Here is a 25,375-nt window from a genome sequence, read left to right on the forward strand (position 1 = left end):
CATACTAAATTAAGAAATTAAAAATCACACATACAACTTCAGATTAAGGAAAAGAAATATTATTTCTAATACTTGGCATGACCCCACATACAACCATTATGGCACAAACCAGTCTTAATAATCTCAATCCATCAAATTTCCTGAATTAAATTCTAAGAATCCAATGGTTAGAACATTTGTACACTGTAGCCCATTCAAATGTAGAAACTTAGTTACAAAGGCGTTCAGCATAAATAGAAAACAAATAAGCAATTCCATCAGAATATAAAAAAAATATTTTGAATTGTCTTTCCACATACAAAATACTAAAAATTCTTCACCCAGAGTTCTTATCATAACTTTAAACCACTTCAATCTACTCTCTCACATCTGAATCTAGGATAATCATTTAAGCGCACAGGAGGCGGAAAAATCACAAAATTAGAATACCCACACAAACACGGCATAATTACAGTCATTATGTTGACAGAACTCCATACTTAAAAGTCTGAGAAACCAGGGATTGTGTGTCAAATCCCTGCTTTGATAATTAATAAATATAACATACACGTAAATTTTTATGTACTGTTAATGTTTTAGCATAAATAAATTTGATTTACTTTCAGCACATGTACAAATAATATATGAGAGTCTATCTGATAATTATATTAATTTAATGTACATTTCATATCTTTACAAAATATAGGTTCAGGAATACAAAATACAACTGACACGATGTTACGGATGTAACCTCAAAGAAAAAAAATATTTTTGTGAAAAGGGGGGGGGGGGGAGCATAACAACACCTGCCTGAATAAGAAAACAGAGCATCGTAAAAATAAAAACTATATTTGCCAATTAGCAAAATGAACATGAAGAATTAATACCCATGTTAGGATACTTTTAAAAAGCAGGTTTTAAAACAAGATGGCCTTATAAATCCTGTTACGTAAATTAATTATTTTAACAGAAGTAAAAAGGGCAAAAATTCTCCTACAGAGAATTAAAATAGTTACATTTATACTAGTGATGTATGTTTTCTTAGAAGCAAATATTGCATTTTTAATTATTATTTACAAGAATTTTGTCCTTTAATTAACGTGAAGGGGGCATTTATATCGTCCAGTAGTACAATTTGTGGGTCCCAATACCATACCCCTGTAGAACATGGTGCCTTTTATATGAGTCACAAATTTTGATCAAATACACTAAAAAATACACCGTTTAACTGACACAGATGAAGTTTTTGACCACGAGACACTTCCGTCTATCAAAAATGCTGGCGTAACCACACACACAACTGCACGACCAAGGAAAACCTCTTACCCAGAAAATTTCTGTAGAATGTTAAAAAATGATAAATTATGCAACCTAATTCTACTGGTACACTTGTAACACAATTAAAATAACACATCAGGTAACATGCTTTGGGATTTTCTTTCTGTTCTGCTTTGAACAAGATTAAAGCTATCTATTATCTAGTACAGGAGCGGTCGCCATGTTGACGCGCAGTAAATTAAAAACTTACTTAGTGGGTTTTCTAAAAAAAAACCTACTGAAGCCTCTCGCAGACCAGCAGGGTCCCAAATATCATACTCTCATAAACACTGCCCTAACACAGTTTATAAAACACAAAAATTTCAGTATAATATTATAAAATAATTTGACAATATCAACAAAATATTTAAAATCCATAGAATGATAGAAATGAAATATGTACTTCACAAACTTTTATTTTTTTCTCAGTTCATTATAAATGTTAAATATATATAATTTTTTTCAGCGACTTTTCAATTTTTACGCACATATACCCAAAAAGAATCATTTCTCTCTAGAAATGTGGACGATGCTACTGTTTACTCAGATTAAATATTTCAGCCGACATGGTGATGTACTGCACCGACCGTGGTCAACATATCCATCATCAGAAAAACTGAAAAATAAATAAAATAATTCCATTTCACTGTGACAACATTTCATCTTTTTTCAAATGATTTATTTCTGCAGGTGATAAAATCTTATGTCAATTTGGAGCAGAATTTCAATGTTTCGTATACCTTTTCTGCTTCCATTATCAAGGAATGTGATGGGCAAACACTGTTGGTTCTTTATATACATTTTCAAATTAAACCAGCCCACCCCTTCTCATACTATTTTTTTTAATATTATTCACCCATCTACACCTAGGTCTTACAAATGGTAACCAAATGAACCAATTCTTCTCGATCTACCAGTCGTGTAAGGCGGTAGCCCGGGAAGAATTTATTACACTTAGTCATCGTAAAAGTTTCAGATCGTTAGTAACTAAAAGTTCATATGCATTTCTCATATATCCCATACCACCCATCTCATCGTTCTTAATTTGATCAACCTAACCTCAAACTGTTCACCTCAAGAGTTATAAATAGTTCAGTCACTTACAATTATGCGACATGTTGAATTCTTTAACTAGTGAGTAGTGTAGTACATAACTGCTGGAGCAGGCAGCTGCCATCTGGAGGCATGCAGTTCAATTAGCTGAAGAAGCGTCTTCTTTATCATCGGCATGGCAGCAGTTTTAAGGAACGCATCACGTACACTTGCCAGTAATAAAGGAATCTGACCTGGCAGTTCATTTTCCAAATCCCGTCCGATAGATGTCAGCACAAAGAAGAGGCTGTCAGTCTGTGAAAGGATATACACGCCGTGGTTATCGCATATCTCAATATGGAATTTTATTGTTAATTTTAAATTATTTTGAGAATTAAATCGTACCTCTCCTTGTGAATTTGGTGGCTTTAGACAGTCCAGGCAACACTTGAACACAAGCGTAAGTAAAACTAATCCAGGTGGTACTCCATCATACTGCGTCTTCAGCTGTAATTGGCGTCGTTTCAACTGTAAAACACGGTGAATAATTACTGACTGCCAAAACGGAAACGTAACGGAAGTTTCAAAAAAACGTGATGTTTGTACTAATTTTACATAAAACATTTGCCAAACAGTATAAAGGTATAATGAAATAAATTAGAGTTACTGCATTTTAATTGAGTTGGTTCTACGTCGGTACTGAGTAAATCTTACAGAATTTTGCTTAGATAATCAGTAAATTTATATCGTGAACTAGATAAATAAATACCTCGCAATACATCTCATTCAGAAACTGCATAAAGGCACAGAAACGCGGACTCGGAGAGGCACCAGAACTTGGACCATTTTTTAAAACACGATCCCTGTCTTGGTACCATTGCTGACTTAAATTGAGTAATGACTCTAAAAACGTCTCCTTTGTCTCCTTCTGCAAAAAAAAGTTAAATACATACATCGATAATAGTCACTTTATATAACGCTGAATTATTATGACTGATCAACATGCCGATATGTCTCCTCATAATTATTTATAATTTTAATGACAGAATATGTATTTATAACCAAAATTTGCTGCCACAAGTAAACTGAATGTTCAAATGGAGGATAATGACGATACTTTAGTTATATAACTTATCTTAAAAATACCCCAGTGACATACGCGACGAACATAACCTTCAATCCACACAGACAAGTATGAAGTAAAGAATCACGTAATAAATTACTTTTTTCTTACCTCAATTATTGTTATACATAGCTTTGCGGCAGGAAGGGCAAAGCAAACGCTAGAAACAGCACGTTCCATGATTTGACAAACCAAATCCATTAGAGACCGTGCCGATACTTTGTTTGGATCTGAATCGTATGAAAAATTAAAGAGAAAGAATTACGTAAGTATGAGCTAATATAAAAACTAATATACAACCATCCCAAATACATACAACACAACTTAATGCAAATTTTTTAAGTTTCATCTAATTTAATTGCTATTCCATAGATGGCTCTGACAATGCGGAGACTTACGCAGTAACAACAAGTGATTACGTAATCTGCTCGTCGTGCTCTAAAATGTTTGTATCACTGTCATCTTTGCAAAGAAAATTTTGATATAAAATTTGTAGATATTTTTTACATTCTAGGATCATTACCAAACAAATTTATATGTACTATGTTATAACTCTTCATTAGCAAGTATAATTAAATTACAAAGTAAATATTGAATTGTTCTACGTCATTTTAAATCTTACGAATAAATAACATTAAAAAAAAAAGATGCCAGACTCGCGAGTCAGACTCGTTCGTGGATGGACCGCTTAACAGAAAAACAAAAACAAATTCTTGAGCTAAAAATCACGCCAAAATATCTCACAAATACAACTCAGATATGCTAATCCATTCGCTCGGAGTCTGCCATCTTTTACATTGACTTTTAATACTCTCGTTAGTAAAAAAAAAGGTTTTTCCTGTCAGCCAGATGACTGGAAACGGTTAAACTTTTTGAAAACTCACAAAATTAAAATTACTCTAACACACCTTCCACTGCCTTACTGATGGTTTCCTGCATTTCAAGAGAAAAGTTACCCAGTTCGGGCGCCTCTACAGCGGGACCCTGCTGCTTCGACGCCATATCCGCTGCTCCGAGACTCCTAGAACGTTTTAGACTCGACAGTGGCGTAGATATTGGCAGATGAACTGACCTCAGTCCTGACACAACATGACCTTCGTTGTGCCCAAGGACTTCCACGCCATGTGCCTGTGAGCGAAAACAACTTTATTATCGACAGATGGAAAAATTAACTAGCACAGACTAAATACGATGGGATGACAAATGACAAATGAATTTGAATTTTAAGAATAGGAACCAGTCGTGGCCTAATTTAAGGCACTATCCAAAATTTTCCTGGAGGGACTGAGAAAACGACAAACAATCGGGCAAGCAGGCTCGTCTCCTTCCCAATATCTGAACACACGACGTCCCAAATATGAAGAACGAAAATTATCCACGTAGTCGTCGTGTCTAACATCCGCTCTATTCGAACGTTACTTACTACATTAGTCAAACCAATGGCTGTCTTCATTTCTGTCGTGCTATACGACTTAAGCGGAACTCTGACACCCGTAGGAGGATGGACTTTTACTGGAGTTATGGCCATTTCTAAAGTTTGTTGATGGGAATCTCGTTCGTCCAACTGAAAATGGACCCTGGGACCCTAAAACACAGAATAATAAAGGAATTATCACGTGACAGGTAGTATATATATATATATATATATAAAAGGTTTAAATTGAATTAATAGTGGCTTTTAATATGAGTGTCTTTTTTTGTTGTTGATTAAAATACATAATACGTAGATAAAAGTAATTACAATTTTAGCAACATTTGACGTGTCAAATATTATATATTAAATCTTGTCCGTCTAATCACAATAAATTCTTATTAAATATTAAAATATTACAATAATTAACATTTAAAATATTTAAAATATTGAATGATGTTCTTTATCGAAATATTCGATTTGCATTAGACCATCATGTAAATCGAATATTTCGATAAAGAACATCATTTAATATTTTAAATATTTTAAATGTTAATTATTGTAATATTTTAATATTTAATAAGAATTTATTGTGATTAGACGGACAAGATTTAATATATACTTATTATATCACAATATGACGCAACTTTATCATCTTGTGTCAAATATTGTTTTATAATTAAGATAAAAATATTTACAACAGGCCACAGTACAATAGAGTTCATAATTCAATGCATTTACAGTGAAACTAACATGAGAAGGAAGAATGGATTAATTGTTATTTACATTCGTACAGAAGGAATGTGTAACACAAATATTCTTGGATTTTGGGGATATATAAAGTTGATTACGTAGTCATAAACAAGTAATTATGTTTGGTCTTGTGAAATATGTGCACACGCTTACTGAAGGCTTCACGTGCCCCCGTAAACCGAACTACAAACGGTTCTGCCAGAGGGCTGTAGTTTCTTATCCCTGGATCTCTTTTGGATTAACTCCACAAAGTTTGCTTGTTTTTTGGTGAGTCATGGCGCATTTTTGGTTGGGTAGTAATACTTATTTTTATATATACGAAGACTGCCTAAGATGTGACTTGCACAATTTCTAAGAAAACAACTCACAATTCAATTTTATTCACATAAATTAATAAATTAATACGATTAAAATGAAATATAAAAAAAATCTGAGACTGCATGGAGTATCACAGATTTGTATGAAATTCAGTCTCGTAAAAACCACAAAATAACTCAAGGTACCCGATTTAGTACAGAGCCTGACTACAGACAGAAAGGATTTTTCTTCTAACCTCTGCATCCAGATCAGATATGGGGTATAAGGGTTACTTTCCCTTGGGGTAAAACTCGGCCAGGGTATGACCCATATGGTGTCTAAATCGAGAATAAGTTATTATTATTATTTAGTGTTCTGTCTGACGACAGGTCCATATGAACAGGATCCTTCCATCCTTTTCTCGGACTGGGACCTGTTCATATACGTTCTTGGCAGATGATCCAGAAGTGGTTTGCCATTGCCTTCTTCTGTGTGTGAATGGAGTAATTGTTGGGATGCCACGGAGAAAAACTCCGTGTTGCCTAGACCACGGCCTTGCCCAACACAAGTTATAAATTCGGGCACCGCCGGGAATCGAACCCGAGACCCCAGGATTACAAGGCCAGCGTTCTAACCGCTAGACTATTTATTTATTTAGTGTTCTGTCTGACGACAGGTCCATATGAACAGGATCCTTCCATCCTTTTCTCGGACTGGGACCTGTTCATATACGTTCTTGGCAGATGATCCAGAAGTGGTTTGCCATTGCCTTCTTCTGTGTGTGAATGGGATGCCACGGAGAAAAGCTTTAATTTTACAGACATTCATGACGAAATGTTTTATTGCTACAACATATCACCTGTAATATGTTCCCGCTTGAACACGACTGCTGAAGGGTGTGTAATACGTTGCCACTGGATTTGGAGTGTTGCAGTGGATGCAGAATGTTGCCACTTGATTTTGACTGCTGTAAGACGTGATGAGCTTCACGAATCGGGTGTGAATCCCGATTATTTAGTGCTCCAGGAACATTGACTGCTGATCTGAAAACAATTTTTATTTAGGATGCTGCCTTTTTGGGGTGATTAAAATTTATGCAGTCTAACCTAACGAGATGTATTTCTTTGTTAAAACATTATAAATCTGTTTTATATTAAAAATTATTCACACTTTTAATACATATTACACATACCTGGAAGTACTTAAGTCTCCTTGTTTCATTGTAAATTCCTTGGCATGGACGTTGAGTCGAGGATTTGAGTTAGTAGATAAACCATTTTGCAATGCATCAGTACGAACATCTGCGGGATATGTCAAATATACAAACTGTAAATATGCATATTCCAGCAAACATATTTTTTTAGGTTATGTAACACTAAAACTTTACAGTGATTCCAAATAAGTAAGAAACTTCGAAATACTTTATTAAAAATGATAATGAAAAGGAGTAGTTCAGGATGAATGTAACAGTTGATATAAAGAAGAATGAATGAATATAATCTACATTCATTCTCTTACGTAGAGTACAAAACGTTGTCTTATTACGACAAATTAAATTTCGATTACTTGAAAATTGTTTTCGTCACAAAATGCAATGCATTGTCAAATATATAATATAATTTCTGTCATTCTTGGTGATATTTTATTTGTTGGGATGCATGAGAAATAATTTATGAAATTGGATAATATTAAAATTATGGAGACTAAAAAATAATATTACTGTAATTTGCACTTTATATCATGCACATTATTTTAAAATAAATTCAAGCTCCAGCTACGTAGAAATTGGAAGTAACTTTCAGAAATAAAACCATGTCATATGTTGATACTGGTATATTCTTTTTATATGAATCAGATGTTACACATTCAACTCTTCTGTCGATATTATTTCATAGCTGTTTCTGTTCGGAATGATTTAATATAATTTTCTGTAAAGAGTATAAATATCTATCGTTCTCCGTAATAAATAAATTTTGGGATATATATTATATTTTTCTATACACACATGGTTCTTGGGGAACATGTATAAGGTTAGTAATACCATAAATCTGCCAACTTAATTATGTGCATAAACTTCAAAGACCAGTAGAAAATAAAATGTATACGATTTAAATAAATTACCTAACCCCAACTGAAACCCTCAAATTGAGTCCCTATAAACATCAGGATCTTGGAATCTACAGTGAGGGCATTTGCGTGTAGTTGGCAAACTTACTAGGTGGGCGGTAGATCTCCATTGTGGGTTTACCTCTGTTAGATGGCATAGCGTTGCGACGCCTGCCGCCAGCGTCTCGTGCCTACAGAGAAGACATTTCAAGGTCAGTAAATAAATATACGATTAAATTTCAGTTCTAAGAATAAGTTAAAATGATTTAGTTAAGGCCCACAGAGAAGCAGTTCTCAAGTTAATTTTTCAAAAATTTTAGTGTTATTTTGCATGTTTATTACGATTGGAGTTACAGAGTTATAATTTACACTGCTGATTCTTATCATGAAACTATGAAACAAACGTAAATCAAGGAGACATTTCCACAAATTGTAATTTGACATACGAGAATAATATTAAAGTTTATCTTCCAGAAGTATGGTTCAAAATAGGGACCAGTGACCAGCTATGTAAGCACAGCGATGAACCGTCGTGTTTAACCTAACAAAGGAGTCTTCTCTATAAAGTCAGTTGTATTGTTTCACCAATAAACTGTACTTAATTAATATGCTAATTTAATTAATAAGTTAATTTCACGTCATTTTAATGTAAAATAAATAAATAAAAATAAATAATTCTAAATAACATAAATATCTACGTACAGGAATGTCTTGCTTTATTTGCGATGTATTTAAAATTTAATCACACGTGACTTGAAGTATATGAATCTAAAAGAAATTACATCTACATTGTATCTTACGCATGGCTAAGCACCCTGAATTTCCGGAGAATCATCTACCGTACATCCACGTTCTCCACTCTGTATCATGATGTCGAGACCTGAGATAAATTAATAATAATTACGAGAGAACCAAAGGCCACAAATTTCGATGTAGGTCTTCTGGATAGTAACGCCGTGAGGACTTGTAGGTAGATACCAACGTCTCGGAGAAACATACTGCCTCCATCTTCGGGGCTGATAAAGAGAACCTTTGAAACGTGTAGAACCTGTTAATTTGGAATATAAGAAGGCTGTTTAACAAAAATCTACAAGGGAAACATTTTAATACGTCTGTGTAGTTTAATATCGATACTGTTTCAAAGTCGATATGTGTCTACGATAATCGTAAAGAACAAAGAAAACGTGTTTTAGATCTACTCGAGATGGGGGGGGAATATTCCAGTGTTTTTCGTGGATTTTATAGGTTTAATTGTTGCATATTTTATTTTCTGTGAGTCTAATACAAGTCATTATTATTCAACATAAGACAGAATATATCTGGCTGACAAATGACGTTCGCATAATTAAAAATCCTTCCAATTAAGTAATTGCTAGGTAAGACAAAATCAAATTGCGTTCAGTTTCAGTTAATAAAATTCCCGACAGCCATCTTATTTATAATTATAACCCAATTATAAAGTCCAACAATGTGACAACACACCTCTGTTTGCTTTATGCATTATAAAGCAGTTTTTGGTAATTATCAACGACAGGACAGAAAAAATATATTGCAGAGTCGAAATTATTTTCTTGGGACGAAAATATCAGGATATTAAACTTCAGCTTCCATAAAATACGGATAATTTCTTAAACATCTGATTTATCAACCTTGTAAGTGTGATATTAAATCTGTCTCTCTGACAATGGAATCAGAGACAGACTCTGAAACGTTGGATTATAACTCAATACTAACACGGCTAATCGTCCTAAAAGACTTCGTTGTATATTAGTCGCTGTTCCGTTAAACCTGTGCCATTATTGTTAACGGTTTAAAGCTGTCAACCGAATTCCTTATTTTTTTAAACGCAGGGATTTGAACAATGAACATCTAAACCAGTCATCCTTGACGGGTCTTTTCTCTCTCTGTCTTCGAGTTGATTGTTAAAAGATTAGCGGTTAATGTAATGCAAATAACGTTATCCTCATTACGTAAGTTATGAAAAAAAGTTACTATCCTTGGTGAAAACTTCCAATGAAATGTATGACGTCATTTACTGACCTCTTACGAAATACCAAGTCATATTCCTCTTAAACAAATGAGAGACATGAACGAGATAACAACATGGCGCGCAGCGAGAGTGCTGGTGGACTGTTTGTTGTCGCAGGATTTTCTATTCTCGTTGTCGTAACAAATCTAGTTGTCTTAATTTTAACTGTCAACGGGTGAGTAATAAAATATTCATCTATGCAGTAACTAACATTTATACAACGTTTGAAGATCAACGTGTAACTGTACCATGACGATACAAAGTATGAGAAATTACGCTGTCTTCTCGTTCGAAGGTTGTTTGATCCGAGCAGCGGACGCATTATTTTTAACTCCGTGAGATAATTTTTAAAAAAAAATATATTTATCGCAAAAGTGAACTTAAGGAAATGTGAGTTAAGATATATATCTGCAGTTTGTATTTTAAGTTAAATAGCCAGTGTGTGTTTGAATACCACAGACATATATTTGACTTCGGAAAACTATATCAAAGTCAAAATACAGATACACACGCCTACAAATCGTAAATGTGTTATTCTGAGGCAGAATTCCATTTTCTAGTTTCATTTACACTGTCAACGCCTACGTTATCACTACTAAAATTTTTATTTTGTTCTGAAGAAAATTTCGTATTAAAATTGCGCCAAATTTTACGTTGAAGACGACTGTCTTCTGGGGTTGTTACCTTGTAGTCTTCTAGAAACCGACCGACGTTTTAGACGTGCCTACTGCCTCCATCATCAGGGTGGTCACCCCAGAAGACAGACATTTTCATACTCGTCGCCGTGATAAACTGAAATCTAAACGATGTTGAAATGTGTGATCTTCACAAGTAAAAATGAAATATTACAGGTCGCCGACAATGGATGGGAATCTGAAAATGCTACCAGAAAAAGGCGGGTTACCGAATCTGGAAACTGGAAAGCTGATAATCGACACTGACGCTGGAGTGGATGACGCAGTAGCCCTGTTCCTTGCCCTCGGACATGAGGCGAAACAGCTGAACAGCAGTGCGCGAATCTTTGCCATCACGTGCGTCTTTGGCAACACCGATGTTAACAACGTGGCCGTCAACGTACTAAAGGTGCTGAAGACTGCGAACAGGTTGGATGTAAGTGGGTTGTTGCGATGATCGCCCTGATGATGGAGGCAGTAAGAAACTCTGAAGCACCGGTAAACTTCTACCGAACTACATGGCACAACTTCTCAGAATACGGCCATTTTCAGATTGGATAGAACTTTTCCAGAATCATCCTCTGACGTCAGTCTATTACTACACCTTTTTTAAAAAAATTATCTACTAATTAGGATAGGATTCAGGGGGCAATCACCGATGAACATGTTAATGAACCATCGTATTCAGTTTGTTACGGGAAATTTGTTGACTAGCTGAGTGACTATCAGCTTCTCAATTATTATTTGTGTGTGTAATTTGACTTTAGTATAGATAAGGAATCTTGGTAATAACACACTTTATTTATGAGTCGAAAATGTTTAATCTCATAAGAGTAGTATAAATTTATGCCAGACCTTGAGATTACATTTAAATGTTGAAAGAAATTACATCCCAAGTTCGCCGCGTAAATGTCAGGATAATATTAAAATTGATTTTGAAGGAACAGGGTGTGAAGATGTGGCCTATAGTGTCTAGTGGAGGGGTTTTGTGAATACGGTAATGAAACTTCTGGTTCTATAAAAGGCACGGAATTTCTTGGCTAGCTGAGAGGGTCAGTAGAATGTGACGTTCGTTACACGTAAATTATCTCGGTTCAAGTCTTCTCTTTCTTGTTTGACTTTCGTATTTCCGTTCCTCGCACCATCCCTTCGTTTCCCACGTCTATTCTTGTTCTTTGATTTATTTTCTCGTGTTGTGCTGCCCTCCTCATTTGTTTTAGATCCCCGTTTACAGCGGAGCCTCGCGCTCCCTGTTGGTAACCCCGCCCATAGAGGACTTCTATGGCAAGGACGGGTTGGGCGACTTCGTATACCCGGACCCGCCAAATCCAGCGGACTACATCAAGAAAGAACATGCAGCCGTCGCCCTGACACGACTCGCGTCTCAGTATCCAAGTATGTTTGTCACACACAAATTCTCTTTCAACTATGGGCCTCAACGGCTGTTATTTTCATGGACAGGCCCCAAATCCTGACAGGGGTTTGGTGAGTCTTCTAACTTCTACCCAGAAGACAGCGTGGTAGGGACTTTGTCTTCTGAATAATTCCTGGCGGTGTTCAGTAACCCTTTCAAACCTAAATTCGCCTGAGCAACATTTAAGAATTCAGTCCGTACCGCGAAGAAAACACTACACTTCACCATTACGAAGATCAACTGGTTAACGCTGTTTAAGGAAATAATCGCTGTTTACACTGAGAATCATAGTTCGTCTGATTAATATTAAAGAATTCAGTCCGTACCGCGAAGAAAACACAACGCCTCACCATTACGAAGATCAACTGGTTAGCGCTGTTTAAGGAAATAATCGCTGTTTACACTGAGAATCATAGTTCGTCTGATTAATATTTAAGAATTCAGTCCGAACCGCGAAGTAAACACTACACTTCACCATTACGAAGATCAACTGGTTAACGCTGTTTAAGGAAATGATCGCTGTTTACAGGGGGAAATATGATAATGCACGATTACCGTAACCTGACATCAACATCTGCCTGCAATGTCTAACTGCCGGATTAACTTTTCCAGAGCAAATAACACTTCTGTGTCTCGGTCCACTGACAAACGTGGCTCTTGCTATCCGCTTGGACCCGCTGTTCATCACGAACCTAAAACAACTTGTCGTGCTCGGTGGAAGTACAGAAGGTAAGCAATTATCAGTTTCATAGTAGTAATTAATTTATCCTTCGTAGGTTTCATTAATCATTTTATAACGTTATTATCATAATATTAGAATATGCCGTATTTAATTATTTCCAAACATTATTATTCCATCATACATTAATAGAGGCAATTTTTGACTTATAAACGTATAATTTTGTTGCTAACTTTGCATTTTGCGTTAATCACTATGACATATCGGGCAGTGTTGATTCCGTCTGTAATAGTAAGATAAAATATAAACCAAATTACCAAATTCTCTAAAGATCAAATAACATACTTTTGGCTTGTCCCTAGAATTCCTTATCCAAATAACAAAAATGCTGGTACATAAATTCAGTCAGTTTATTGATTGGTTTCGGACTCGATGACAGGTGTTCGATTCCCGGCGGGACAAAATTGTTCCTCTCCTACTCCACGTGATTCAAACCGACTCTGGGACCCACCGACCCTCCACAACAATGGGTTCCGGGGTTCTTTCCACGGAGGTAAAGTGGCCGGGGCGTGGAGCTAACCACTCACCTCCAGCAAAGTCCCCTATACATATGCGAAGCTTAAAAATTAATTAAGCACCAAGAAAAACTTACTTTATTTAATTAGCCTTCAAAAGATCAAGATAATTATTAAACTTTAACCCTCCCCCCCTCCCCACAAGTCTTAGAACGAGATAAAACGTATGTTACAGGGTGTTTAAATTTCTATACAGTATAAAACAAAACACTTACTTTCGTGTACATTTATCTACAAAACTTATGATAACAAAAAAAAAAGTCTTAAATTCGTGCTACCAACCTAGATAAAAAAAATAACCATGTTTCAAGTCTCTGCATGGTTAGACTTGCAAAAAAAGGTTACAAACTTTTTTTAAACATTCCGTATAATGATTTGCGTATTGAAACCTACTACTTTGTTTAAAAAGAAAGGCAATTCGCCTTATCTGTTCTGCGTCTCTTTCCTTCAGGGATCGGCAACGTGAGGCCTGGTGTAGAATTCAATTTCTACGTCGACCCTGAAGCAGACTTCATCGTGTTCGACTCTGTGAACGCAACCAACAATGGCATAAACCCGATCGTTTTGTTTCCCTGGGAATCGGTAGTCAAACGCAACGTAGTATCTATGGTGAGCTCTAGGATACTTCTAGCCTTCATTCAACACAGAAGATGGCCGCCTTGAAGTCTGGTAGATACTGGCCATTGACAAGATGTACTAAACTATACGCACATCATCCCAGAAGACAGTCGTCAGTCCTTGAGAATCTCCAATTATAAAATCCAAAATTGCATTATAGTCTTCAAAACAGCCCGACACTGGACCCTATCTTGAGCCTCCTGAATCCAATCCACATCCTCCAAACACATTTTCCTAGACTACAGCGCATTCCTCTGTTACAGCAATGGCGGAAGGAGGAGCTCGGATCTGTAAGCAGTCCATCAGTTCGCTTCCTGAACCTCGCAGAACGAGAACAGCTGAACGACGACAATAAAATAGACTGGCACAGTGCAGACGCCCTGGTCACAGCCGTCACCCTTGACCCCAGTCTGGTGGGGCAGGCATCAGGCTGCTACAACGCGATGCCAGAAGTTCAAGGATCGAGGGCGCGAGGTTCACTCTTCGTCGACTACAACAGATCCCTTTCATCGGCGCCGTGTAACGTAGTTATCGTCGAGACTGTCGACTTACTGCGCTACAAACGGATGCTACTTAGTTTTCTTGCATAGACGTACTGCATTTGAGGCGTACGGCGCTAAAGCGGAGTTTCGTACCTTCAAAATAACATTTGAAAGTGCTAATGGACAATACATAATGCACCGAAGCCGAAGCTAGTCTAAATAATATTTAAGAATTCAGTCCGTACCGCGAAGAAAACAACACACTTCACCATTACGTAGATCAACTGGTTAACGCTGTTTAAGGAGATAATCGCTGTTTAAGTGAATATCGAAGGAAACCCAGGTATCTAAATAATATTAAAGAATTCAGTCCGTACCGCGAAGAAAACACTACACTTCACCATTACGTCGATCAACTGGTTAACGCTGTTTAAGGAAATAATCGCTGTTTATAATGAGAATTATACGAAACCAGTAAATTCAAAACACAAATTTACAAACTGCTGAAGTAGGTGGGATATTTAGTTTACATTAATCTTTAAATAATTAATTAAAGTGGTTCACACAGAATAATTATGAGAAATTCCAGATATGAAAGCGCAAACTTCCCTTCTATTTTTCAGGGAGCATTCACAAATAAGTCGTTCTTACGTGTAGGGAACAGTTAATTTTTTTTCCGCTACTGATTTTTGGTAAAGCGTGAACTGGTATAAAAAAGACATTAACTGAGGTTATTCAGGTCTTTGATAGGATTAATATGGCAAAGACAATGGTAGAGTTGGATCAAAACAAATTTTTCCAGTTGATAGTCTCAAAAGTATATAGAATTAAAAGTACGATTATTCAATTATTCAGAAGTGAACGTTTAATGCTGATAACATACGATCCAATTTATAACTAGTTTTCCTCTTATCAGTGTCAGATGACTTCTTGATCCTTCAATATTAGTTTATTTCCTCCTTATGAGAGTTTAAGTAAAATCCAGCCAGAACAAACTTAATTATACAAATGTTAGTTTTTGTACACAACCAAGGATCACTGATACAAAAATGCAACTGAAACTCATATAAACATGTAAATCTGTTATAAAACAAACAATTACCAGCAATCTTCCACGTCGTGTTGATAGTTTTGAACATTGTGTTGGAATTTTAAGTTCTCCTTTTGTTGTCGTCGAATCAAAGCACGCCAAGAACAGCACGTGACACTGTCATTAAAACAAATATCATATTTTGCTAATTACGTTCGCTCTGATCCTGCAACACTGAGAATCCATGGAGCACTGGCGGTCCCCTACGACGGCACGCAAAATGTGCGTTACATATAACTTAAGATAACCTTGGAAACAGTTGGAGCCGTCCTTTGAATTTAAAACAAGAAATAAAAATATCGACCCGGATACTCAACGGTTATGTCGCGGAAGGAAGCTCCAATATACAATCACACTTTCACCATCTTGAAATGCACAGTTTCTACATACTTAACGACGCTTTTTCATTCATTAAAGTTATTATTAATAATTCTGTTGTTGTAGAGAACTACCTTAAAATGCTGGCGATAAGATTTAACAGCATGAAGATCTGTTCCTTGAATTTAACAATAAACATCCTCCGAACGAACGGTTTGTAAACCCAGGTCAGATTTTCCAGAAGTTCTAATAAAGGAAGACAAGTTCAGTTTTACTACAGACGTACGGCATTGTAGTGAAGGCCAGTCTACAGGTGTCAACATTCTAGTTTAAACAACACAACAATGTGAAATGTTTCGTGATCCTATGACCGTGTGTATATTTAAACATCGTTTAGCCTGTTTATTCTATGACGTCTCTACGTGGGCACAAAACATTTGTAACAAGAATTGGTAGTGTTCTACCACAGTTTGAAACAACATAATAAAGAAACACGAGTAAAAATATTTAATGTTATTATGAATTCCATTAATTCTGCGTCATGCTTGGGTACACACAAGTTTAGTTCATCCATGCAAATGCCAGGACAATAGGTCTGATCTGAAACAAATGACAGTCGCAAATCGTCTTCGGCATTTCCCCATTTTTAATCACGAAACTAGATTGGCAAATCATTAAAACCATCCAAAGAACTGCGATCCTAATGAAAATGACCAACCCAAAGAATCCATCAATCAAATGTGTCATTGTTGGAGTAAGAGACGGTTAAACAAATTTCAGAGGTTATGTATAGTCTGTGATGGCGCTGAAGTCTAGCTAATCGACGATCTGTTGAATGGATTATTAGTTCCGTTTCCCACCACATAACTATTAGCCTTGTTTGAATTATAACAATCGACTTCGTTCAAAATCTCGACGTTTGTTGTCATAATGGAGGCCAGTCTGTATAAAGTAACTTATTTATCTTGTATTCGAGAATAAAATTAAAACTTAGGCCATATTCAGCGAGCAGGGATGTAATTCACTTCCCTCTGTAGTCAATTTCTCGACAAATACGCTCAATCCATTTATAGTGAAGCAATCAGTGTATGTTCTCTTTTCGGTCCGAACCTTTACTGCTCGGTCAATACTGCATCACCGAGTGACGCAAAACAGAGGTAATGGCAAAGTTCCCAGAATATTTAACGTCCCCGATTATTTATAGAATCGATTTTATTCACACTAATTCAATATGTTCACAGCACATACTGAATAATAATATAAAAGCACATCGTACTAGGCAGAGTACAAAGTCTTTTGAACGAAGTCATGAGATGTTTTGAACTTTGTTACAAACATAATACTATTTGAAATTAAATACTCTCTCTCTCTCTCTCTCTCTGTTCAATTTGTACTTATTATGCACTTTAAGATACATTTCCCAGCCTTGACAACAAAATTAATTAAATTGTAACTAAACATTACTCGTAATCTGATAAATCGATTTCACAACTGATGAATCACTTACATAAATCATGCGCAAATACGATCCCAAAAACAAATAATATTTTAATAAATGATATAAATTAATAGACAGTACTTAAAAATAAGTGTTATGGATTAAACATTTCCACATTGAAGTAACTCCCGGAGTTTAATATAAATAAGTATTTAGATTTAATTTTAAGTTGTAATTTTAATTTTTAGAAATATCAGTTTGGATAAAAGTGATAATCTAGCTATACGAATGTTATATTAAAAAGGACATTTTAAATGTGATTAGGCCTGTGCGTAAACAATATGCTTCTAATCTTGTAAGATGTTTATTGTTAAAAAAAATAATTTATCGGAACTAAACGAGACACTGAAATTTCAAAAAAAAAAATAATAAACCTGAGAGAAACATAAATGTTAAGTCACTTGTCGATTTCGCACTTCGAAACGTCAGTTCCGCTCGAAAACTCACATATTCGTTAAATGAACTACGACCGGTAATTCGCGAACACATAAACACACTCAGCTGATGGTTTCATCATACAGCTTACTCATGACGCACAAATGCACACGAACGTAAATTAATTTCAACTCAGGAAGTACTTCTCGCCGCGGAGGTCGGGGCTGCTAGGCAAACTGGTCGCTTGGAAGTGAATACGAATCCCACACACATAGACGACGGACTGTGTATGTAATGTGCCATTATTTCGAGCGGGTTGCCAGTGACGTGTCTCTACAGCGCGTACCTGCCACAGAACTGAATTTGGAATGGCTCGAAGGCGATCGTCTCTTGTTATCATTCAAAACAGCAGATCGTGTGTATGACGTAAATACTTTCACTGCTTTCACATTTCTGCTGTCAGGAAAACGGGATAATGTCCCTGCCGAATGGAATTATCAGTAGACCGAGTTTAAAGAACGTTTGCTAGATATTACACTGAAATTCAGAAAACTTAGAGATTAAAATATTTTATTTTTATTTATTTAGTGTTCTGTCTGACGACAGGTCCATATGAACAGGATCCTTCCATCCTTTTCTCGGACTGGGACCTGTTCATATACGTTCTTGGCAGATGATCCAGAAGTGGTTTGCCATTGCCTTCTTCTGTGTGTGAATGGAGTAATTGTTGGGATGCCACGGAGGAAAACTCCGTGTTGCCTAGACCACGGCCTTGCCCAACACAGGTTATAAATTCGGGCACCGCCGGGAATCGAACCCGAGACCCCAGGATTACAAGGCCAGGTATGTAACACGCATGGGAGAGGTTAGAAACACGTGAAAATTTTGGTCGGAAGACCTGAGAGGGGAAGGCACATTGAAAGACCTAGACGTAGATGAGGTAATATGTGGAATATTTGAGGAAAATTAAAGTGTGAGGTTATGGATTGGATTAATTTTTAGATAGAAAATTGTGAACACTGTAATATATCGGGCTCCGAAGCAGGGAAAATTTCTTGTCGAGCTTGAACGACTACATTTTGATTGTATATCGGTACGTCCTCGGTTTTCTTCAGTACCCTTGTACTTTGAAATATGTCGTGAGGCGCGTGGACAGGAAAACTTGGCTACCGCACACCATAAATATTTTCATCCCACTTTGGAACAACACCAAGACTGAAATGCAGGTGCTGGTTAAAATAACAAAAAGAAAAAGAAAACCGGTGGGCTTCGCCGCTGCCTTATTTAGCATAGACCCATACCACGTCAGTATACGCCCTTCGATCTGACAACATTTCTGACATTCTTTTATAACTGCTGACTCAAATACACGTGTTTACAGCGTGTACTTGGCGAAATATTTAACTTACACGACGATATAAGTCCTGTATCTGTAGGAAATTTGGTATATTTGTTGTCACTGTGTCTTAATTAGGCATCACGTCAGGAAGGCGTATTTGGAAATGGAGTTTCAGCTCCAAGCATTCTTTAACCTGGTACTATGTGGAGGTGAGTGGTAAGCTTCACGTTAGGGTTGACTTATCACAGAGAAGCAACCCACAATACTCATTTGACATGAAGATTCGTGGAATTATCTATCTTTCTGAAATTATAACACGGAGACACTTGAATTCATCATGATTTTTATGATAAAAGCCTCTATATATTGAATTATCGTCATTTCCTTATAAATATTACACGTAATAATTAACCAGACAATGTTATTTAAGTATAAAATTTTAAATACATTTAACCCACATCAATATTTCAATATATATATATCTCGTAAATACATAACCATATCTCGGTTGTTATGGTTACTGAAGTTTCCTTATTGAAAGTTTAATGTTCATGTCGGAGAGTCGGCCTTTCAGTGTATGAAAGTCTAGCCAAATTTTAAATACATGACAGAAGTTGCTACTTAGTATTCTGGTCAAAGTTTTTAAGACTTCATTATTAACTCTTAACATGGATAAGAGTTGGCCCACGCCGTCCTCAAACACGTGACCGTCCCATAAAATTCAATCGTTCTAACTCGACATTCATCAGTAATTCAAGCGGACATTCTGTGACGAAACAAATTCCTAACGGTGGACAGTGTAAATATAACGCACTTCCTTACTTAAAATCTACGTCCGAGGTGTCAATGCGTTCTTTGTACGATGTGTCTGTCTGTCCGATAGCTTTCGTGAAAAAAATTCAATTCAAAATCTTACGGCAATCAGAAAAATTCAGCCAATTCTAATTGACAACTGAAAGTCCTCGCCCTGTTCTATTATCGATAGTTTTTTTTTTCTAAGCAGTCAGGAAAATGTTATTTCTGTCCGCACGATTTGAGAACCACTGGGTGGATTTCGAGAAAATTTGGTATGGATTTACGACATGGGGTCTATCCCAAAATCGTACATTTAATTTCTACAATCAGCATTACCAACACAACGGATGAACACGTTAGTGACGTAGGGGTCAACACTAGCGCCACTTACGACAGAACCATGCAATGCGGTATGGTTAGAGACTTTTTTTTCGAAAAATACGTAACTTTAGTATCGTTATTATTTGTGTAACAGAAAAGATGTCTGTATAAAACAAAGGAAAATTTTATTCACCGGGGTACGATCCCATACAAGGAATAACAATGCAACGCTATTAAGTAAAATTAATTCTGTATTTATTAACATAAAAACTTTCTCGACTGAATGGAATCTTTATAATAAACTTACGCTCTCAAATTTAATTACGAATCTGATCATATAGTTCTTAATTAACTTGGTATTAGATGATTACAAAGCAGTGGTGAAGAGTTATTTGTTTGTCAGTGGTCTGAACGCGGTAAATGTTAGTATATCACAAACACGTAAGCCGGACACACACAACAATGGGTGTTGTACCTGGTGATGGTGATATTGAACCGCCTGTCTCATATAGTTGTTTCTTTCCCTACCACAGGTGACGTTGTTCACTGTGAAATCCAGTTTCGTATAACTTCGTCTCAGATCCGAAGCAGGTCCGGTTGTAAGATGTTGATTATCGCCCATAATTGGTCTCGCGGTCGCTGGTGGCAACAATGACACCTTCATTTACTTCTGCGATTATTGAAACCAGCCTTTTCAACACTTTTATTAACTGTCTTATTCAGATGCAAGAATGAATGTTATTGTTTTGAGATTGTTTCCTTCAGTTCGTACTTGTATTATTGTCAGGTTAATTTTTTTCTTCAAACTATGACAGTAACGTCAGATTCGACAATAAAACTTTCACACGCAAATATTTATTCCTCAAGACGTATAAGAGGCCTATTAAAAATCACTCAAGCTTCATCATATAGCCTATTAATTACTAGGATAGAGATTCTCAACTCCACGAATATGGACACTTTACAAATGCATCACTTTTTTTTCCTCCAAAATGTATACGATTTTTAAACAAGTTCGCACGCGTTCAAACGCAAACTTATTTATCTATTCACTTATTTGATAAGTAACAATATGCTGTTTCATACACTATATATTCCCGTTCTTTTATTTTGGAAAAAAATTATAAATGCTTCTCGTCGATTCTGACCTATAATTTCCTTAGCATTATAGATTAATTTAAGTATCGTATTTCGTGTTCTTCAAACCCAGCTTGACTCTCTCGAACACTTCACACGATTATATTCAAGTCAGTTCAATTGTTATGAAGTGTTCTTTATCAACAGTCTCTTCTCTCCCCCAAGGTTCAGAACAAGGTCCTTTCCTGAAAATAAGGAATCTAATGTAAGGTCCTTTCCTTAAAATAAGGAATCTAATGTAAGGTCCTTTCCTTAAAATAAGGAATCTAATGTAAGGTCCTTTCCTGAAAATAAGGAATCTAATGTAAGGTTCTTTCCTGAAAATAAGGAATCTAATGTAAGGTCCTTTCCTTAAAATAAGGAATCTAATGTAAGGTTCTTTCCTGAAAATAAGGAATCTAATGTAAGGTCCTTTCCTGAAAATAAGGAATCTAATGTAAGGTTCTTTCCTGAAAATAAGGGATCTAATGTAAGGTCCTTTCCTGAAAATAAGGAATCTAATGTAAGGTCCTTTCCTGAAAATAAGGAATCTAATGTAAGGTCCTTTCCTGAAAATAAGGAATCTAATGTAAGGTCCTTTCCTGAAAATAAGGAACCTCAAATAACATCGGTGCAGTTCATGCCAGTATACATGCTACTGACATTTATTAATTAATTAAACATCACGCCATTAAAATGTATGATTATATGGAGGCCCAGCTCCACTAATTTAATGGATTTATTTTATTTATCGACACTGTCAATACCTCAGGCTAGTCTAGACCTCGCCGAATGAAATTCTGTTTTCAATTATGAATACCCACAGGCCTGTATTTATTTAAATCCACGATAAAACGGTGTAATTGGTAGTTTAATTATGTAATCTACAAACTGACCTCGACATTTACAAACACTACGAAGCAGAGTCAGTATTAAGAAGTCAAAAGTCACTCACTTCGTAAACAAACTCCTCGCCTTTTATGGAACACAACATTAGCCAATATCGAAAGCCAACTGAACCCAAACCACACACTCACGCCACAGATCCTTAAATCCATCTTAATATTATCCTCCCACACACTTAGCGACGCTATAATAATCATTCGTACGAAACAGCATAGTTAAATGACAAACGACTAAAAATAATTAAGAGATCTCAGGCACTTTAAATATCTCCAAGAGATACAATTTAGTGGTCCAGTCCAGGGAAGCTGTTCAAGTCCTGACTCCTGTCAGGGGGATTCCCGTGGCCTTCTCAGCGGGCGTGAGTTATTTTAGGGCCACGGCTCACCGTCAGCGTAGCAGCCGTCTCTACTTCACAGCCGGTGTGATTTTAAACAGCGATTATTTCCTTAAACAGCGTTAACCAGTTGATCTTTGTAATGGTGAAGTGTAGTGTTTTCTTCGCGGTACGGACTGAATTCTTAAAATAACATTTAGACGAGCTTATGACCCTACTCAAGTCCTCTCCTTGCTCCACATTTAACCTCACCTTTTCTACTTCAAAACGCCTTACTCTCACAAAGCCTGCCCCTTACCAGGACAAGCGGGCACTGCCTGGGAACCTTCGCAGCCGTAAATATAAATTTATGATCTCCCCCCCCCCCCCACCGGTTAAAATAAGTATAGCCTCTCGCTAATCCCCCACTTTCTACTCTCTGTTCTTCGGTTCAAAGGGTTAAGGGCCCTAATTAGCAGTTTATACGAAATATTTGTGTAATAAAGCTCGAAGCTTCAATAATGAAACAATGACAAAAATGTAGTCGTCACATTTACACAAAAAAAGTGTTTAAATGCTTTTAAATATTTCGATGATATCTCGTTGACTATTTGCGCTTTAGTCGAGTCCACAACACTAATTCCGTCCCGTCCTGCATTGCAGTTTTAGTGTTACTGACGACGATATTCTGGGAATCCTAAACACACGAGCGTGGGTCTTCGCTTGAGTCCGGATAAACCATTCCACACACACGTCTGGCTGGCTCTTTCGATGGTTCGTGCGACGTCTAATCAATCCACTGCTCGTTACGTATTAATTTAGAAATGTTTTCAACACTCGGGAGACCTAGGCATAAATGGAAAGATAATATTAAAGTAGATATTAAAATAAATAGGGTGTGATTGTGTGGACCGGATTCAGTTGACTTCTTGTTCTTGTGAACACGACAATGAATGTTTTTGTTCCGTAAAAGACACGTAATTCTGTCAGTCAGTTTTGGTCTGTGGTTACGAACGTTTCGGATGAATATACAACTTCCATCTTCACGGAATCACTAATATAAACACATGGCATCACAACCGAAAAGATAACCACCAGCTGGCGAATCTTTCAGGCAGTTCAGTAAAACAGGAAGTAGCCGTTCGACAATCGCTTCCCGGAAGTACAATAATGCACTAATAGTTTTTTTAATTTGGGTAATTTATAGTAGTAAAATTAATACTAAGGTAAAATTTATTTTTTATAGAATATGTGCTTACACGATATTTTCGTACGCAATTACAATTCGTTAATAAAATAAAAACAAAATTCTGTTTCTGGAGGTCCCGCATTAAAATCCCGGATTGATAACTTGCTATCTTGAATTAGGCTTCCTGTGGTTTTCCTCAGTGGTTCTAGGAATACATCGGAACGGTACCTTTAATTTTGTCATTACTTATTTATTCGATATCTTTAATTATTTACTGATAATCTTATCATTTGACGTCACGTAATGAGCAATAGTTGATAAATAAATAATTAAAATTAAAATTAATACGTTGTTTTCTTGAAATATACCTCCTTATTTGGTAGCATATACAACGCTATTTTTTTTCCACTGATTTTACTATTCTCGTGGCCATCCTTGTTATGGAGAGGAACAAATGTGTTGGAAGATGAAACAGAATCAACACGACAGATGACAGAAAGAGAGGATGTGGAATGAGGTCATGTATAATTAAGGAAAGCATGACCACTGAACGACCTATGTACTGGAAATATATAGAATCATAACACAATGGGTCGAAATCGGTGAGACGTGACGAATTCCTACACTAATATTTGAGCAGTTCGGTTCAAGGTAAAAATGGAAACAATTCGTGAGGGTATTTGGATGAAATAACTGAACTAACAGCATGAATACTAGTTTTAGTCATACATGTAGGCAACAATGTAGACGAGATGGTAAAAAAAAGCAAATGTCTACACTGAAAATTATTCCATTGTAACTGAAAAACACGTAACAATGCAGATCTGTTTAAACGAGCCACCAGATCAAATCCAAGATAAGGTTTTGAATCTGAATATAAAAATTATTTGGAAATAAAATTATGACGAAATCTAAAACCTAGGCAAAATATATGCAAACATAAAATGAACTGCTCTTGGAAATGTAAAAACTTACCATGTCGGTCGTAATATAACACGTAGTCGAATCAAAAGATTAAACCTCTACCTCAGGCAGATTTCTGTCGTAATTTCACTGGAAAATAATAAGTAAAAATGTGCAAGTTACGTGATACAAATGTGAAAACAAATTAAATATACGTCCGTTACATTTATAGTGCTCTTAAGAAAACGTTATTAAACAAATTCAAAAATTAGCGAGTAATTTCGAGGAAATACTATCGATTATGTTGAGAATAAAATTATCTCAGCATGTCTGAAATAATTCTATGGGCTCCACATTGCAGTGGGTTAAATATAGACGGGAGGAATGGAAATAACATCACGGAAATCAAGAGACGCACTTCGTGATATTTAAAATTATCCTGCAAAATTGCAACATGTTGCAGACACGTATAATTAGGACAGTCTAAATCAATCTACATAGCTTTCTTACCGTAATATGTGAAGAGAAGAACGAGAAATGTTCGTAAATCGAAAGGAAGTCGTTCTGAAACTTTTCATCCGTCGCACCACACACCCTCCATGTCGTTGAAGTAGATATCACAGATGGCAGCATAAGACAGCGCCGCAGTAGCAACGAGCCAAAGAGAAACCGATTTTTGGAATAACTCTGCTGTTTAAAACCTCCTTGTTACGCTGTAGCAAT

At 36.2% G+C, this 25,375-nt stretch overlaps 2 protein-coding genes across 12 annotated transcripts; one reads left to right on the forward strand and one right to left on the reverse strand.

Moving 5' to 3' along the window:
• Positions 1–1,692: 1,692 nt before the first annotated feature.
• LOC110833560 (uncharacterized) lies at positions 1,693–25,308 on the reverse strand. Of its 10 annotated transcripts, none has more exons than XM_022071783.2 (13): positions 25,163–25,308; positions 24,725–24,802; positions 20,701–20,864; positions 8,128–8,209; positions 7,105–7,213; positions 6,772–6,955; positions 4,875–5,036; positions 4,360–4,579; positions 3,563–3,681; positions 3,098–3,256; positions 2,734–2,856; positions 2,401–2,643; positions 1,693–1,912 (listed from the first exon to the last, which is right to left on the reverse strand). In XM_022071783.2, exons 3-12 carry the CDS (start codon positions 20,845–20,847, stop codon positions 2,428–2,430), a joined length of 1,521 nt encoding a protein of 506 aa, XP_021927475.1. In that variant the 5' UTR covers positions 20,848–20,864; positions 24,725–24,802; positions 25,163–25,308; the 3' UTR covers positions 1,693–1,912; positions 2,401–2,427. The 10 variants fall into 10 exon arrangements, with proteins under 10 accessions (XP_021927475.1, XP_021927473.1, XP_021927472.1 ...); XM_022071781.2 differs by having other exon boundaries at positions 8,161–8,209; positions 20,701–21,547; XM_022071780.2 differs by having other exon boundaries at positions 20,701–21,547.
• On the forward strand, positions 10,071–16,403 carry LOC110833563 (uncharacterized). Of its 2 annotated transcripts, none has more exons than XM_022071792.2 (6): positions 10,071–10,222; positions 10,899–11,157; positions 11,942–12,116; positions 12,748–12,864; positions 13,841–13,998; positions 14,271–16,403. In XM_022071792.2, the coding sequence occupies exons 1-6, from the start codon at positions 10,122–10,124 to the stop codon at positions 14,595–14,597; spliced, it is 1,137 nt and encodes a 378-aa protein (XP_021927484.1). In that variant the 5' UTR covers positions 10,071–10,121; the 3' UTR covers positions 14,598–16,403. The 2 variants fall into 2 exon arrangements, with proteins under 2 accessions (XP_021927484.1, XP_087205140.1); XM_087349014.1 differs by lacking the exon at positions 10,071–10,222 and adding an exon at positions 10,254–10,437.
• Positions 25,309–25,375: the final 67 nt, after the last annotated feature.

This window comes from Zootermopsis nevadensis, unplaced genomic scaffold (genome assembly GCF_977971745.1).
Source record: "Zootermopsis nevadensis isolate Lab colony 2312 unplaced genomic scaffold, Znev_1.0 Znev_ptg000015l, whole genome shotgun sequence".
Lineage (NCBI taxonomy): Eukaryota > Metazoa > Arthropoda > Insecta > Blattodea > Termopsidae > Zootermopsis > Zootermopsis nevadensis.

Excerpts from the sequence above, each read along its gene's own strand:
- LOC110833560 (XM_022071780.2), bottom strand. The coding sequence starts at position 20,889 with ATGAAGGTGTCATTGTTGCCACCAGCGACCGCGAGACCAATTATGGGC. Across the intron at positions 6,956-7,104 it reads GGAGACTTAAGTACTTCCAG|ATCAGCAGTCAATGTTCCTG; the intron begins GTATGTGTAATA and ends AATTGTTTTCAG. Across the intron at positions 3,682-4,359 it reads CATCAGTAAGGCAGTGGAAG|ATCCAAACAAAGTATCGGCA; the intron begins GTGTGTTAGAGT and ends CATACGATTCAG.
- LOC110833563 (XM_022071792.2), top strand. The coding sequence starts at position 10,122 with ATGGCGCGCAGCGAGAGTGCTGGTGGACTGTTTGTTGTCGCAGGATTT. Across the intron at positions 10,223-10,898 it reads TTAATTTTAACTGTCAACGG|GTCGCCGACAATGGATGGGA; the intron begins GTGAGTAATAAA and ends GAAATATTACAG. Across the intron at positions 12,865-13,840 it reads GCTCGGTGGAAGTACAGAAG|GGATCGGCAACGTGAGGCCT; the intron begins GTAAGCAATTAT and ends TCTTTCCTTCAG.